Genomic DNA, 16,410 nt, shown 5'->3' with positions numbered 1-16,410 from the left:
TTTCTCTCCTTCCATTTCTCCTGTAATGGAGACCAGACCTCTCTCTCTAAGGCTAATCCTTTCACCATGGTTCTACACTGTGCACACTCTCTCCTTCTGAGGAACTGACCCCTGCCTGCTACATCATTGGCTTTTCCCTCACCAACCACATTTAAACATGCCACAGTCACGCTCATCCACAAATGAAAATCCCTTCATTCTAATCTCCTTTAGTCTCCCTGCCCGCCTCCTAAAAGCTGCGTACACTCTCTGCCTCTATTTCCTCACCTCCCCTCACTCAGTTCACTGCAATCTGGCTTCTTACCAACCGCTCTTCAGAAACTCTCCCTGCAGAACAGCTCTTTGTTGCTAAGTGCAAACAGCCCCTCTTTCAGTTCTCATCTCACTGTTCTCCCGGCAGCACGTCGTCCCTCCTGCTCCGTCCCTCTCTGAGCTTGGTTTCACTGACTTCACGCTTTCATCCTGTCCTACTGGCTTTCCGCCTTAGTTTCCTTTGCTCAGCTGCCTCTGCCCATCCGTCAAATGCTGTTATTCCAAGGGTTCTCTCCTTGGTCGTCTTCTCAGTCTTCCTGATCTTCACTCTCACATTTTTAACATGCTGAGGACTTCCAAATTAGTATTTGTAGCCAGATTGTCCTCCTGAATTCCAGACCTCTAACAGTCAGTCACCTGGCGTGGGTATCTCTCCTGGGACATCCACAGGCACCTTATATTCAAATATGCCAAACAAGTTTGTACCTCAGGTCCGTTGCCCTTGCTCTTCTTTCTTTCTGGAATGCTCTGCCCTCAGATATGGACATAATTGGCTCCTGTGTATCATCTGGGTCTCAGTTCAACTGTCACCCCCTCATCTGCCCTTCACAACATTCTATAATAACACTTAAAACTACATGAAGTTATTGTATCTACTTCTTTATGGCTTTTCTAACTATTAAAATGAGAGTTCCATAACAGCAGAGGCGTTGTCTATTTCATTCACCGATGTATAGCTAGCTACACTGCCTGACACGCAGTAAACCTCAAGAAATACCTATTGTGGGAATTCCCTTGTGGTCCAGTGGTTAGGACTCTGTGCTTTCACTACTGAGGGCATGGATGCAATCTCTGGTCGGGGAACTAAGATCCCACAAGCCGCAGCGCGGCCAGGAAAAAAAAAAAAAAAGAATTAAAGAAATACCTATTGAATGAGTAAAAACTCCCAAATTATGAACCTTGGAAACATTATGCTAAGTGAAAGAAGCCGGTAACAAAAGGTTACATATTGTAACCCATTTATATGAAATGTCCAAAAGAAGATAATCTGTAGAAATGGAAAGTAGATTAGTGGTGGCCTAGGGCTGGGGAAGTTGGAGGTAAATGGATATATAAGGGCTTCTTTTCGGAATGATGAAAATGTTCTGGAATTAGACAGTGGGGATAGTTGTAAAACTCTGTATATATTAAAACCCATTGAACTGTACACTTTAAATGAGTGTGCTGATGTGAATTCAATCTCAATAAGGCTGTTATAAAACAATAAAACTCCCAAATTTACTCCAGACCTGCCCCATCTCCTGTACTCCTGGAGTGAATAACACAACCATTTACCAGCTGTCCTACCTAGGAGTCCGTGTCGTCCTAACACTCCTCTCTACACTGCCTTTCCCCCCACAACGGCCCCTTACAATACATCTGATAGGTTACAAAGTTCTAAAGATTTCACTTCTTTACTCTCTGTCCAATCCATTCCTGCTCATTTCACTCATTCCAAGCTCTCACGGCTTCATCACTTGGTTTACTTCAATATCTTCCCACTGGATTCTCTCCACTTAATACACCCCCCCCCCTTTTTTTTTGGCCGTACCACGTGGCATGCGGGATCTTAGCTCCTCCAACCAGGGTTGGAGCCTGTGTCCCCTGCCGTGGAAGCTCAGAGTCTTAACCGCTGGACAGCCAGGGAAGTCCCTTGATCCACTCTTTTATTCATTTGCTACACTGCTGCCAGGAGCATCTTCGATCTTCCTAAAACATAATTTCCACCACATCCTATCCTTGCTTAAGATCCTTCCTTGGCTTTCTATAACTGGCGATAAAGACCCCAAATCCTTACACAATGTCCTTCATAAGCTGGACCCTGACAGCCTCTACCATCTCATCTGCTAATCTTCTAGCCGCAGCCATGGGGAGACTGGCCACAAACAGAGCCCTCTCATTTTCACACGTGCCACTTCCTCGGCCTGGAGCGTCCTTGCCCACACTTCAGCTGTCTTTAATTCCTACTCATTCTTTAGGCCTCAGCTCGTATCATAATTTCCAGGATGCATGAGGTGGCATTCTCCTCTCTGCTGGAAATCCCTTTTGCACGCTCACGGCCTTCGTGTACTCACGGCCTATCTGTACTCTTACAGTAGTCACCATTGACTGAGCACCTACTGTGAGCTTTACTCGCTTTCCTCTGCAGTTAAGTACTGCTATACTATTTCCACATGAGGAAATGGGTTCAGTGAGGTTGCTGTCCTGGCAATCGACAGCACACAGATAGGACTTCAGGTCTGACCCCAAAGGGACGGTCTGCTATTCCTCCAAACAATCTTTCCAGTACTTTTCATGCAGCGCTGCAGCTCCCTCCAAAAGGGTGAATCCAGTTAACTCAGCCCTCTGTCTTATTTGTATCCCTAGGGCCCAGTGTGGCCTTGACACTTGCTCAGTGTTTGCTGAGCTCAGGAAGAGAGGACAGGTGTGAACTGAGCAGCGGCAAACTTGGGGTACGTCCCCAGTAGGTGCTCAAGGAGTCCTTACTAAGTGAACATGTAAAGGAAATACTTTGCCTTTTGAAAAAGGCACGTGTTCATGTGGTGCTGACTCATTTCTAACAGTGAGCATGTTTGTGGATTCTAGCTGCTCACTTACAGAATAAGTTCCTCCACATTTATATTTCCCTTTCTAAGCAGCATTCCAGATCTGTAAGGTGCTTCTCTGACAGAAGGCCATTTCCAGTGAAAGGCCTGCCCTCTCCTGGTCAGTCAGGGGCTGCGATTTTGTCCTTAACACCTCGGCTTTTCCTTCCCTCCCACTTTCTACCCTCCTTACTCTCCCAGAGTTGGAGCTCTGAATGGAGCTCACAGCGAGTCCCTAATTTACTTCCTTTCCCATCTTGGCAAATACCAAGTTCTGGAGGTAGCAGGTTAGTTCTTCCTCGCACTGCCACAGTCTTATCCAGGTCCTCCTCTCATCCTGCCATCCTCGGCGTCACCGGTTCCCTCAGAGCTTGTCACTCTTTGGCGAACAAGAAAGCGCCCAGCGGCCCCACAGACCTTCTTTCCCCGCCCCCCAACTCCACATACTCTCCTCCCTTGGAAAAAGCAAAATCCCATGAAACCGAGCAGGCCCCTTCCGATCCACAGTTCTCCAAAGCCCTGCATCCGAAGGCCTGGCCCGCAACTGCGGACCAAGGGACCAAGGGCCGACTGCAGAGGCGCGCCGGCTGCGGCCGACTGAGGAGCCCAACCACCCGGGTACCCTCCTCGCCTCACAACCCGTGGCTTCCTTCCCTCTCGCTGGTCCCTTACAGGGGTCGAATCAGCAGCTGGTCACTCTCCTCTGCGGGAATCGCAGACATCTGCAAACGGGGACGAGGAACAGGTTGCGGGAGGCTTTCTAAATTGGAAGAGCAGCCACAGGGAACCCACAAGGAAAGTCGCCGTCCACCGAGAGCACAACTTCCGGCGCCCGGGCGTCCGCCAGACTAGGCTCCTCCCTCTGACTTCCGGTCGTAGAACAAGGGGTCGGTCCGGGCACCGGGGGCGGGGTCAGGGCTGCGCCTGCGCGAGGCTTCGGAGGCGGGGCCCGGCGGGCGGTGCCACGGGGCTTGAAAAGCGGGCTCTGGGGCTTTGATCCGGAGTGGCTGCCGCGGCTCTGGCTGTCCAGGCTGTGGGTGTCTGATCCCGGCCGCAGTCGGCGTTCAGGTGAGGCCCGGCCCTCGCCGCGCTCGGGCTGAGCCTGGCCAGGAACGCGGGTCCCGAGGGCAGCGCCGACGGGGAGGCCCGCGGCGGGGCGGATGGGTGGGGCCGCTGGGCCCGCGGTCTCCACCGGGACCCGCCTTCCCTGGGTGGGGGACCCAGGCCCCGAGGCGGCGCGGGGCCGGCGGTGGGAGCCGAGGAGCGGGCCCGGGCCTGCGGGAGGAGGCAGTGCTCCGATGCCGATTCCTGTCTGGGGTAGGACTGCAGCTCCGGTGACGACGGGTGTGGCGTGTGGCGTGTGTCCGGGTCCAGTCGGAAGGGTGATGGAGTGAGAGCATCCGCGGGGCTGTTTCCCACGTTCCTCACGTCAGGCTCTGATTTGAGGGGCGATGGAGAGCGTTCACTTTTTGTGCGGGATCCTGTTGGTTCCTCCACGCGTCGTGGCTGTTTCCCCGCAGCGCGGGGCCGGGGTTGCGTCTGTTTTGTTTACTGAGCACCGGCACGTGGCAGGCGCTCCCGACAGGAGCTGGGCGGGGTCTGGAAAGAGCTTTGGAGCCAACTCTACCAAGGTTCCAAACTTGGCCCCATGCATTACCAGCCTGGTGGCCTTGGGCAAGCTGCTTCATCAACTTTGCGCTTTGCTGCCTCATTGGAAAGGGGCTGTGATACTGCAACCTTGATGGTCAGTGGAGAGGGTCAGAGGTATACACAGATGGCATAAGGGTGTGTGTGTGTGTGAGTGTATAAAACATATCACCTAGCTGGGTGGCAGATGGTAGGTGCTCAGGACGTGGGAGTTGTCATCTGGATGTTATCTCACAAGAAGTTTCTCCGGTTCATTAAGCATGGCCTCTGCCAGGCTGTAGCAGGCATCGGATATGCACAGCTGACCTAGCCCTGGTGTTTGATGAGCTCACAGTTCTGAGTGAGATAGTTACAAGTAGACAGTAGCCGACTAATGCTGAGATCAAGGTATAAACTCAAGCTGTGGAATACCCATCCCGTAGCCCAACCTGGAGGCTTTCTAGAAGAGAAGGCTGAACTGAGTCTTGGAAGGTGACCGGTTAGCCAAATAAATAGAAGGTGGAAGGGCATTCTAGGCAGAGGGAATGGCAGGAGCAAAGCGTGGAAACAGGGAGCTGAGTGCATGCTGAGAACCGCAAGCCAGTTTGCATTCCTTACAGATTAATTGAGTGTGAAACTGGTTGTGGACGATAAGACTAGAGGTCCACACGAGCCCGGTCATGGAGGACCTTGCGTGTCCTGGCAAAGAGCCTGACTTCAGTCTCTAACTTTGAGGAGCCATCAAAAGATTTTAAGCAGGTTAAATGGCATCTGACTTGAGTTTTAAAGAAATCATTTCAGCTGGAGCTTGGTGACAGAATTGAGGCGGCAAGGAGTCCAGCTGGGACTGATACCGACCAGGGTTCTTGGCTTTCCCAATCAGTAGAAATGGATAAGAGGCCAGTCCAGAAATTCAGGCAGGGCTTGACCGGGCTCCTGCAGCTTCAGGAGGGGAGCGAAAACAAGTAACAGGTTCCCTTGCTCGCTACCCGCCCCCCCCCCACCAAAAGGGGCCCGAGCGGTGGGGGGCGAGCTGGTCCCTTACATGGGATGAGGGTAGGGGTGTGTCCAGGGGTCGGGTGGAGGGGCGGCTGAGGTGTTTCGCCCACCCCCTGGCGGTGTTGAGCACAGGGGGCTCGCGCAGGACCCTGCTTTGGCTCTCTGCTCTTCAGAAGTGGCAGTTGGGTTTTTGGCCTTTTTTGTGTCTTGTCCATAATTTGCCCCAACTGCACGTGCATGCACGCAGTTATTTTTAGTTCCTTTATAGTTTCTTTGTATCTGTTACTCGAGAAGACATTTGTCCACTTGCAATCACTGCAGCAAAGGGTCCCACGTCCCAGCCTGTCTCAGGACAAGGTCCCTCATCCTTGAAATATCTCCTGATGGCTTGTGAATTCCTTAAATTGCATTCCAAACTTTGTGCATTTTTATGGGTTAAGGGTCCATTGCTTTCATCACATAATGAAAAAGTATTTCTGTGTAGCCATAGTCTAGGATGATGCAGGCCCTGTTTAGAGACATGGATGAGGGACCTCTTCAGTGGTATAATCAGTGCATCTCGGACTTGGCTGGATGTGAGGGCTGGAGGACACAGAGGAGTCGGTGATTTCCTGGTTTCTACCAGAAATAATGGAACTTACTGAAAGGGAGAGGAGAGGGGCAGCTGTGGAGGGGAAGAGGATGGGTTCTGCTTTAGGCCTTTTGGCCTTTGATGAGTCTGGAACATCCAAGTGACAGTATCTTCGGTCTCATTTTTATGCACGAATAACTTAGAGACAAGAATGATTTGCTTAATTAAGAACATGCATCAAAATAGTGCCAGATGTCAAAGGTTTTCATAAATGCATTTCCCCTTCAGCTCCTAGATTGATGATGGATAGAAAGTCTTAAGGAGTTGCAAAGGCCTTTTTATGTAGTGATTTTCGAATCGTTCTAGTATTCCAGGGGTTTGAAGAGGTGCTTCAGGATTTCATAACAATACTATCAAATTTTAAAAAATCATATTTAAAATTGTTTTATATATATATATATATAGTACTTATATATACTTAAAATATAATGTGCTTAAATATGCTATACACCGACGTTCTAGCCCATCAGATTATGGTATTTTCTGCTGCCAGGTTAGCCCAGTTTTGTGCAGACCTTGGAGTAAGGCCCTCTTGCCCTCTCTTTCTAACTGAGAAGTATCCTGTGATGGCAGGGCTATCGTTTGCAACGAATTATCCACGGAAGCCTTCTAAGTAGGCCCCCTCTTTTTACTCTTATCCTGTGCAACTAGTTCCCTACCCAGCAGCCAGTCATCTTTCTAAAACAGAAATCTGACCATATCACCTGACTGCTTTTTTAAAACCCTCTGAGTCTTCCTGTGAAACCCAGAACAGAACCCCAGCTTTCGCTGTGGCCTGCAAGGTCTCCTGTGGCTCTTTCCCTCCTGCCACTCACCCTCCTCCTCCTATTCTCAGTCATATTGGCCTCTCACCGGTCTGTGCGCCAGAGGACGTCCCTCAGGACCTCGGCGCTTGCTGTGCCCTCCACTCTGGGCGCTGCTCCTCCAAGTTCATGGCTGCCCCCCCTTCCCTCGGGGCTTAACTCCCGCTTCCCTCAGAACATCTTTTTCTGTCTAAAATCGTCTCCCCTTCCTTTGATCACTATCTCCTTACGTTGCTTTAGTTCCCCTCGTAGCAATGATTGTTTCCAAATAATGTGTTTTGTATTTGGTTTTCCTGTTGGTCTGTCTACTCCCTCTAAAAGTGAGCTCCCTGAGGTCAGGGGCTTTTTCTGTCTTGTTCACTGGTGTATCCCCAGCACCTGGTAGGTGCTCACTGCCTACTCAGGAACGAATGAATGAATCACATGTTCTCATTACGCCGCAAATGAAGCAGAAATATAGAAACAAGTTGGCTGATGGGGCTGATTTAAAAGCCTGGGCTCAGGAGTCAAGTTTTGGGTCAGTGGCCTAAGGTCAGATGGTAGTGAGTGGACTTGGCGGGGGGCCCTCCACATTCAATGGGAGAAACTGTGTGTTGGAGCGGGGCATGCATTGACCAGCCCGTGGTCTACTCATTCTCTTCCTTCCTCAGACTCCTTGTTTTTCTGACAAGAATTGACCATGTCGGAATGAAAGGAAGCTATCTGTGCAGACTGCTGTCTGTTGAACGTTTGAAGACGATAAGATAGTGTTGGATTCTGTAGTGAGCAGGTTCCCTTGTTCCCTCTGTGGAACCAACCTTTAGGAGGCATTTGTTAGGTTCTCGTATTCATAAATCCTCCTGAAAGATGGGTCACAGTTCCCTTGTCTACAGAATGCAGATTCTAAGCTATCTTCTGTAAGCCCCCTGGCGGGGGGCCTAGAGCTCCAGCACAGACCCTCAGAGAACATCTGTGTCACCAGGTTGCTGTGAGGATAAAGTGAGACAGTGCGTTTAGAAGTACTTGAACTATGAAACATTATGCAGGCTAGTTTGTAATTTTCCAAGTATAATATATGTGCTCCTGTGAAATGTGCAAGGAGAAATCGAAAATTTTTAAAAAGAGATACATAAGCCTGACTCTGGGAAACTTAAGGTCACCTCCTTCCCTGGCCCTACTGGAACGAGATGAGAGGTAGCACCTGGCAGTGTTTTCGTGTCAGCCTTTACTTAAAGATAGTTGGAGACTTTAAGAAAAATGCACGTTTCCGAGATGTATCAGTGCCTTCAGTTCTTAGCCCTGCCATTTACAGAACAGGAACCAGAGACAGTGACTTGGTTGATAAACTGATGTGTCACATATTTTACTAACGTCTTGACTTGATTAAAGAGAAGGAAGACACTTGAATATATTGAGAACTAGATGTTACTTCTGAACAGTGCTTTTCACACCTCCAGAGATGACAAGAAGGTTCCTACCTTTTTGGTTTATTGGGTTAGAATTTTGTGATTCAAAAAGAGAATAAGAATGAAAGAGACTAATACCCACATTTTGTGGTCAATGGAAAATATTTATGTTTTAAGTAAAAGGAATACACCATGGTACTGGGAGGAATTGATGGTTTTTACTTATTTTTATTCCTATTATGTGTAAAGGGATTTAAAGTTGCTTTTCTCAATGTATCTAACCAACGCTTGTTCTTCCAGGGGGCGTGCCTCTGGATCGAGCTATGGTGGAAGATGTTTCGGAAAGGGAAAAAGCGACACAGCAGTAGCAGCTCCCAGAGTAGTGAAATCAGTACTAAGAGCAAGGTAGGGGTGATGGCGTGGAGGCCGCAGTCATTAAGCGGTGAGAATTTTGTTTCTTCTGACCGATGCTGCGTGAAGGGTACTAACCCCGGCAGACCTGCTGATGTTCTTCAGACTAGAGGTTTTCACATTCATTGCTTTGCACTCGAGACACATTGTGCGCTCGATTTAATTTTATTTTGTTTTGGTAGATTTTCTGGAGTTCTTAACTCCGCTAACCTAGAGGGGTCAGGACTTACGAATGGTCTCATTGAAACGCTGATTTTTAAATTGTTTATATGACAGGAATTGCAGGCAATCAGGGAGCTGGATGTCTTGAATTCTAGGGTTTGAGGTGTGTGCGCAAATTATAATTCTGTTTTGTCACGGTGAGTTAGTTGGATAGTGAGGCAAATGCCCTGATTTGAGTGTGCGGGGCCCTTCGAGTCCCAAGTCCTGGTCCACTGGGTCCACTGGACTAGGACTGGAGAGCCTTTCTAAGTCATCCTCCACCCGTGTGAGCTCTCGGTGCCCAGTGCCAGGACTGGGTGGGGCAGGAGAGGAGCCCTCGGCCCACACGCACGGGTGCCCACCTCCAGGGCGCCTCTCACCAGCCTGTGGGCAGCGCCCTGGGTGACGACGGCCACGCTCAGGGACGGACACACTCACCACTGCCCCTCAGGAGTTTCCAGCAGGCGAGGGGAGCGGTGTTGTCACTGAGCTGTCAGCACATAACCAAAAGCACCAAAACCTGACGTTTTAGGAGTCCCGTGCAGTCTTAAATGGGAAAATGGACCGTTTTCCTGTCAGGTTTCGGAACTCCTGAAGCAGCTGAGACCCACCCCGCTGTCACCTGAGCGTCAGGACCTCAGCCTGGGAATCAGGCCCAGCTTCCTGTTTTCTAGATCAGAAAGTGGATAAAGGGAGACGTACTGACCTGCGGCTCGCAGAGTAGGACCAGAGCGCGGTTTCTGACTCCTGAAGGACCAGCTGCCCCGGGCAGGTGGCGGAGGCAGGGCCAGAGAGGTGCAGGAGGGCCGCGGGCCCGGAGGGAGGTCCTACCCCGAAGTGATGGCGAGCCTCGTGCGGTTCCTAAGCAGGGTGCTGTGACTCAGATTTGTGTTCTAGGATGATGTAAGCTTCTGCCGTTATAATTTGGAACCTCAGAAAAATAGGCCGGTTTCTCCCTTCCTGTTCTTCTGTTCTGAGGGTTGTTAGGTTCTGACAACCTGTTAGCTTTTCCTGTGCGGGGGGGGTAATTTGACGCACAGAGCCTCACTCTGTTCCACACTCCCCAGAAGCCAGCCTGACTTTGTGACAGCATCTTAATTCCAACCCCCCTTCCCTCACCCTTTGAATATTTAGGTTTATTTCCAATTTGTCAGTACCACACAAATTGATGTGGAACTTCTGCGTGCATACAGCTCTGCTCTTATTTTATATCCCAAGAAGTGCCATTATTAAGAAAGGGAAGAAATAAGGCTTGATACATTTTTTGACTCACTTCTTAAACGTCTAAAAATTTGAGTGTACTTTTAAAATTTAATTTTGATTTGAAGTGTAAAAAAGTGATTTTTTTTTTTTTTCCTTTTTTGGTCGAGCTGTGCAGCTTGCGGGATCTTAGTACCCCGACCGGGGATTGAATCTGGGCCCCGTCAGTAAAAGTGCCAAGTTCAAACTACTGGACCGCCAGAGAATTCCCAATAAGTGATTTGTTTAATCAAAAGTTTTTACTGTTATTTCTAAAAAATGAGAGTATGATGCTGTAGAACAAACTATATTAACATGTATGATTCTTTGAATTTTGCTTAACGGATTTGTTGGTTTTTCTTTGTAATTCACATTGCAGTTATGCTCTGGTCCGCCAGTCGGCCTGTGTTTACCTGTTGTAGGCCAGGTAGTAGTTGGAGTCATTGCAGATGCTGGGGTGAGAATTAGGAGACATAGATTAGAGATCTGGGGTGTTTACTAGATGTAACCTTGGGTAAATCACTTCACCTCTCTGGTCTCTCTGCTCATTTACAAAACAGGATAATATTAACTCCCTGCCTGCTTTCTGCACAGGGTTCTTTTGGGGTTCTTTGGAAATATTACAAAAGCAAGGTGTAGGTTTTCACATATGACATAAATATCAGGTATCTTATAAGGAGATACAGGTAGTGGCTCTGATTTAAACTGGGAGTGTTGACCTCACGTTTATCCAATATTGTGTGATGGGAAGAGCAGTTGGGACGTTTTTTTTGGAAGTTTGCTAAGGAATTTGTCTTTAGAAAAATCTGTCACAGTCGATCTACCTGAATAATTGACCTGATTTTATATGTGTTAATTCAACTATAATAAGTCATTTGAACATTTGGTAGAGAACTTGAGAGAAGTTAGTGCTTCTAATTGCGTTTACAATTTTTCTGTTGGTTTGTTATTTCTCAGTCTGTAGACTCCAGCCTTGGGGGGCTTTCTCGATCCAGCACCGTGGCAAGCCTCGATACCGATTCCACCAAGAGCTCAGGTACGGAGGGCGGATCATTTGGGCAAAGGCTGCTAACGGATGCTTGTGCAGTTTTGCCAGAGTAGCACAAGGAGTCCTTGAGTATTTGGGGTTTTCTTCCTCTGCTCTGCCAGAAATGGTCCCAGATCTGGTGGAACGCGGGTTGAGGTGGGTGTGAAAGCCGCTGCCTTGGAGCAAACTGCTCTTAATGGTCGTGGAGCAAAAACTTGTGGAAAACTTCGTGGTGGCAGTTTAGGAGTGTCAAAACGGCTTTGTAAGAAATGGGCTGGCCGATGGTGAATGATTTTGGAATTACATTCTTCGTGGGGGGTAAGACAACGTCCTGCTGATTAAAAAAAGTTAACACCAGGAGCGTGTAGTCGTGAGGGGAGCATCTGTCACAGGCCCTTGAAAACATTGATGCAGCCTCCCCAGAGGAGCAGCTCTTCAGAAATCAAAAGGTGGTTTTGGGCCAACTGCTAGCCGGTGTCTAATTGGAAACCTACTACATTCATTTTCTTGTATAACATCCTTCCACTTTTCCTTTCGGGATCATAGGCGACTCGATCCATAAAAGGTGGTAGGAGTGGGAGAGAAGACGTAAAAGGGAATATAGTAGCATAAGGTCTATTGTCTTTACTTCCAGATGCTTTAAAACATTAAAAACATGGGCATCTTTTTATTACATACACATAATCTAAAAGTGACCACAGAGTATTCCTTTACTATTGCAGACGTTGTAAAATCCTTTGTGGTACTTTTGTACTGGCTGGATTTTACGGCACACACAGTTCTTCACCTGTTACCATCTGTTTTGTAAGAGACTTCCTGTCTGGCATTATTCCATCTACATTGAAAAAAAAAAATTTCTGGTCTTTTCTGACTGAATGGGAGAGGTAGATCAGGTTTCCTGAATCAGGAAAGAAAGCTAAAAGTGAAAGGTAAAAAGGGAGAAGAAACCAAAAAATAATTAAATGTCATATGCATTACAAAGGTACTCAGCCATTGTCAAGTTGACAATTTAGTTTTCTTCTTTCTGAAGAAGAAATGAAGCATAGTAATAATTTATTCCTTTTGAGATTTTTATATATTTAGTACATTGTGAGTCACTGAGGAAAAGGTTAGTGAAATTTTTAATTCTTTCCCATGACATCAAAAAGTTTGCATTTAAAAATTTTAAATTTTTATTAAAGGTTAACTTCTGATGACACCATCTGTTTCCTGGCTGGGGAGAGGTTGAGGATACCCCGTAATGCAGCTATTTCTTTTGAAGTCTTACTCTTACAATTTTTCTTTTCACCTTTAGGTCAAAGCAACAGTAATTCGGATACCTGTGCAGAATTTCGAATAAAATATGTTGGCGCCATTGAGAAACTGAAACTCTCCGAGGGAAAAAGTCTCGAAGGGCCACTAGACCTGATAAATTATATAGATGTTGCCCAGGTAAAAAAAAAAAAAAAAAAAGTTCAATTTTCTCAGATTCCAGAGTGAACTCATGGCTTTGGAGAAAGACAACACTCTTCCAGGTCTCCTCACTGCTTCTCCTGAAGCCGTGCTTTTATCGCTGTTACGTTGTTACTGAGCGCTGGGGTCAGAGGAGGTACAGGGCACCTTGGATACCAAGTGGAAGAGGAACACAGGGACACAGTCCCTTCCTTCGCACAGTGCTTTTCACTTTTTCTGGGGCTGACTGTTTAAATGGGGAGCCGAGTACGGTGGCTGGGTACACACCACAAGCTTATCTCTAAAACAGTCTGGCAAGTCTTACTGTATCTCCGTTGAACTAGGTTCAGCTCTTTGAATAATCTAATTCATAGTGGTGTTAACCTACCGTATCTATTTATTCATACCCTGTTTCCTTCACCACGAAGGAAAATTCAGTGTGAAAATTAAGACAGATCAAGGTGTGAGGTTTGTGCCTCAAGTATTTTAAGGTCCGTACCCTTGCCAGAGATGGGAGTGGATGAGCCAGACTTAATAGTGTCAACAGTTAGTAACTTGCTTCCCAAGTTTCTAGAAGATGCTTGTCTTTGTGTTCATTAACAAAGGGATATTACTGCAATGGGAAGAGTCCCTTATCAATGTATAGAGTGCTGGTTACTGCTAAGAGTATATAGTCTCTTCACTCATGGAGATGGGATCCTTAAATACACCGTTTCATGTCCTCATGAAAGTGAAGGAAGTCTCTGGTGTCTCAGGGGAAATCAGCTGATCTAATCTGCCATTTAACATAAAGTCATTCCAACATGCAAGCAGCAACTAATCTAAGTATTCTACTGAAAGATTGCTAATAACGTTTTCTCCCAAAAGTACACTAGGATTTTCATTCTGACAAGGACTGCTCAATTTCTCACATCACTAGAAATGGGGCTTATCAGAATTCCATTATTGACGATAGCATTGCTATTCTCCCACCTGTTGGTTCTCGGAATTGATTTAACCTGCTGTGAGAAATGATTGGCAAGAGTTCACTCTTGCATGTGAGGACCCAAGAATTAAGGTCAGTGGACGTGGCTCATTTACCATAACCTCTTTAGTGCAGGCAAATGGTTCCACATAAACACTGACTGTATGGAATATCTACTGATTGCCAGCAATATCATATTTATTTTAGAGAAGGCAAGTTAGGCGTACTTAACAGATAAAACTGGACCATCTGCTAGGGAAACCATCAGGCATTATCTGCTGTTTTAGTTGTTTCTGAATAGCTCAAAATACTGATATTTTTGAGAGCCGGGTAACCATTCTTCAAGCAGCGTTTACTTGTCCAAAGCCCTGGGGCGCTGGGAATAGCAGACGTATCCAACCCCCAGGTCAGATGTTAAGCGGCTGAAAAAATGGCTCCTGTGGCATGTTACCTATCATTTAATGTGCTGACATGAGTGTAAACTTTGAGTAAAGGGCCTTAATGTTTCTAATGTAAATATTTAAGCCTCGCTGGGATCTGTGAGGAGTATCCGTTTGTAACTGGGGTTAACAGTAAGCACGGGGTACATGGATCTGAGTTTTGGTCAAATTTGCAGACTGTAAAACAGGTGGGAGGCTATTTCTTCTGCCTCTTTGTGGAGAGAAATTCCTGCTGGGCTGTTGTATGCCCCACATTCTTTAAAGGGTTTGGGTTTGTGATGGCCAGATGCTAAAAGTGACTAATCAGAATTAGGAATGAAACATAATTTTTTAAAATGTATATTATGTAATTTATTTTTACTTTAAAGCAAGATGGAAAGTTGCCTTTTGTTCCTCTGGAGGAAGAATTTATTATGGGAGTTTCCAAGTATGGTATAAAAGTATCCACGTCAGATCAGTATGTAAGTAATTTAATTAAGGGGGAAATGTGTTTTAGGTGTTGGGGAGTTCAGGCCGGGAAGGGCCCTCTTGTAGTTAGGTCTGCTTCTGCTTGCAGAGTGGTTGGTTTGTAAACATTTCTGGCACCTGGTCTTAAAACTGACCAATTTCCTAGGGTAAATGAATAGGGGCTTTTGCTTCTGTGTGTGTAGGGCCCAAGCCAATCCCCTCCCGTCCCCCGGCTGGTCCCCTAATGCATTTTCAGCTTAGGACCCCATGCCAATTCAGAGCAGGCATCAGCTTGGAAGCTGGGCATAGAGGACGGGATCGTGAACTTAGATCATCTCACTCCATCTTCCTAGAACTTAAGTAGGAAGGTATGATCCTAAAGGCAAATTGGCCCATAACTGATCATCCTAGAATGTCCCTTTGGGTGAAAAATCTGTGAAACTACTTTCTGCCCGATCCATGGATGGATATGCTCAGTTTAAAACCTCATGATAAATTCTGCACAGGAAAATGCATTATAAGAATGGAGAAACATGTAAAATAGCGCGGTCTTTCTTTCCCCTGATTTCTGCAGGATGTTTTGCATCGGCATGCTCTATATTTAATCATCCGGATGGTGTGTTACGATGATGGTCTGGGGGCAGGAAAAAGCTTATTGGCTCTGAAGACCACAGATGCGAGCAATGAAGAATACAACCTGTGGGTTTACCAGTGCCACAGCCTGGTGAGGTTTTCAGTCTCCTTGGTCATTAGTCTAATAATTCAGCAAACAAAGTGGCAAAACCAGAGGCTGTTTAGTCTTCTCAAAGGCTGAAGAGATGTTCTCCGCCATGTGCCTAGCAAACACCTGGCGTAACAAGAGAAATGAGTATATCAATCAGGCCCCAGGTCAGCCGGGCCAGACCTCCTGCAGGCTGTGAGCTCTTTGTTAGGCCAGGAGCAGATGTAAAGCTGGTGAGGGAAAGCGGTATGTCCTCCAGGGCAGAGCCACGCCTTTCCGTACCTTGTTGTTCTGACTCGTGAGGGTCCCTCCCAAGGCCACGGGGTCCTGTGTTACCACCGCGTGCACTTCCTGCAGGGGCAGGGGAACACGGTGACCCAGGCAGGCCATGTCCGGGGCTTTCCAAACCTGGTGACGTGTAGGTTCAGGAGAGGCGTTAGGAGGGTCACGTTTACTTTGGGAAGAGATTTATGAACTCTTACTGTATCTTTTCACTTAACGTAGGAACAGGCACAAGCAATCTGCAAAGTTTTATCCACTGCATTTGACTCTGTATTGACATCTGAGAAACCCTGAATTCTGCAATCAAGGGGAAGTAGACTTCATGTGCAAGTTCAGCTGTTTTCTCAATAGTTCTGTTTTCAGTCTGCGGTGGTGTTGAACTATTTTGGAAATATGAGCGATCCTTTGCTCTAGATTTTCTGAAGAAACGCAATATATAAAATATCAGTCGTTTGTTTTTCTATTAAAATGTGTCTTATTTAACAGCGAGTTAACTCTCAATGAAGTTACCTACTTACTAGGACTAAAAGAGCAACGTCCCTTGTCGCTTTTAAACACAAATGAGCTTAATAACCTTTATGTGTCTCAGAAGTGCCCTCGGTGATGAATGAACATGGAGAACTTTCTGAGGACGACCAAGGCCGTCTGTCCTGCAGCACTGGCTGGGACGCGCTGGTTTCAAACGGTGACACTGCCAGCTCAAGTCACAAAGAGGAAAACTTAAGAAGTGTACTGTCAGGATGACATGCTGGTAAACCACAATAATCATCTTCAGGGTAATTGGAAGTAGTAAAACCTTCAAAGATTACTGCTCATGTTAAAAGTCACACACTGTAAAGAATCTCATGTTCAGTAGGCTAGTGTATTTTTTAAAGGACTGTTTTTATATATAGTGCTTTACTAAAGATTAAAAACATGAAAAACACC

The 16,410-nt window shown here is 46.8% G+C and overlaps 2 protein-coding genes across 3 annotated transcripts in view; one reads left to right on the top strand and one right to left on the bottom strand.

Moving 5' to 3' along the window:
• CPSF3 (cleavage and polyadenylation specific factor 3) overlaps positions 1 to 3,730 on the bottom strand; it is a 42,988-nt gene extending 39,258 nt beyond the window's left edge. Inside the window, exon 1 of the mRNA XM_060117392.1 lies at positions 3,549 to 3,730. Coding sequence (XP_059973375.1) covers positions 3,549 to 3,598 — 50 coding nt within the window. The 5' untranslated portion in view covers positions 3,599 to 3,730. The remainder of the gene's footprint in view (positions 1 to 3,548) is intronic.
• A 75-nt stretch (positions 3,731 to 3,805) lies between these two features.
• On the top strand, positions 3,806 to 16,408 carry ITGB1BP1 (integrin subunit beta 1 binding protein 1). Of its 2 annotated transcripts, none has more exons than XM_060117395.1 (7): positions 3,806 to 3,944; positions 8,621 to 8,725; positions 11,129 to 11,207; positions 12,493 to 12,629; positions 14,402 to 14,494; positions 15,055 to 15,204; positions 16,073 to 16,408. In XM_060117395.1, the coding sequence occupies exons 2-7, from the start codon at positions 8,654 to 8,656 to the stop codon at positions 16,085 to 16,087; spliced, it is 546 nt and encodes a 181-aa protein (XP_059973378.1). In that variant the 5' UTR covers positions 3,806 to 3,944; positions 8,621 to 8,653; the 3' UTR covers positions 16,088 to 16,408. The 2 variants fall into 2 exon arrangements, with proteins under 2 accessions (XP_059973378.1, XP_059973377.1); XM_060117394.1 differs by having other exon boundaries at positions 15,706 to 16,408.
• Positions 16,409 to 16,410: the final 2 nt, after the last annotated feature.

This window comes from Mesoplodon densirostris, chromosome 14 (assembly GCF_025265405.1).
Source record: "Mesoplodon densirostris isolate mMesDen1 chromosome 14, mMesDen1 primary haplotype, whole genome shotgun sequence".
Taxonomy (NCBI): Eukaryota; Metazoa; Chordata; class Mammalia; order Artiodactyla; family Ziphiidae; genus Mesoplodon; species Mesoplodon densirostris.
Note: the sequence above shows the minus strand (reverse complement) of the source record. Positions and strands in the feature narration are given on the sequence as shown.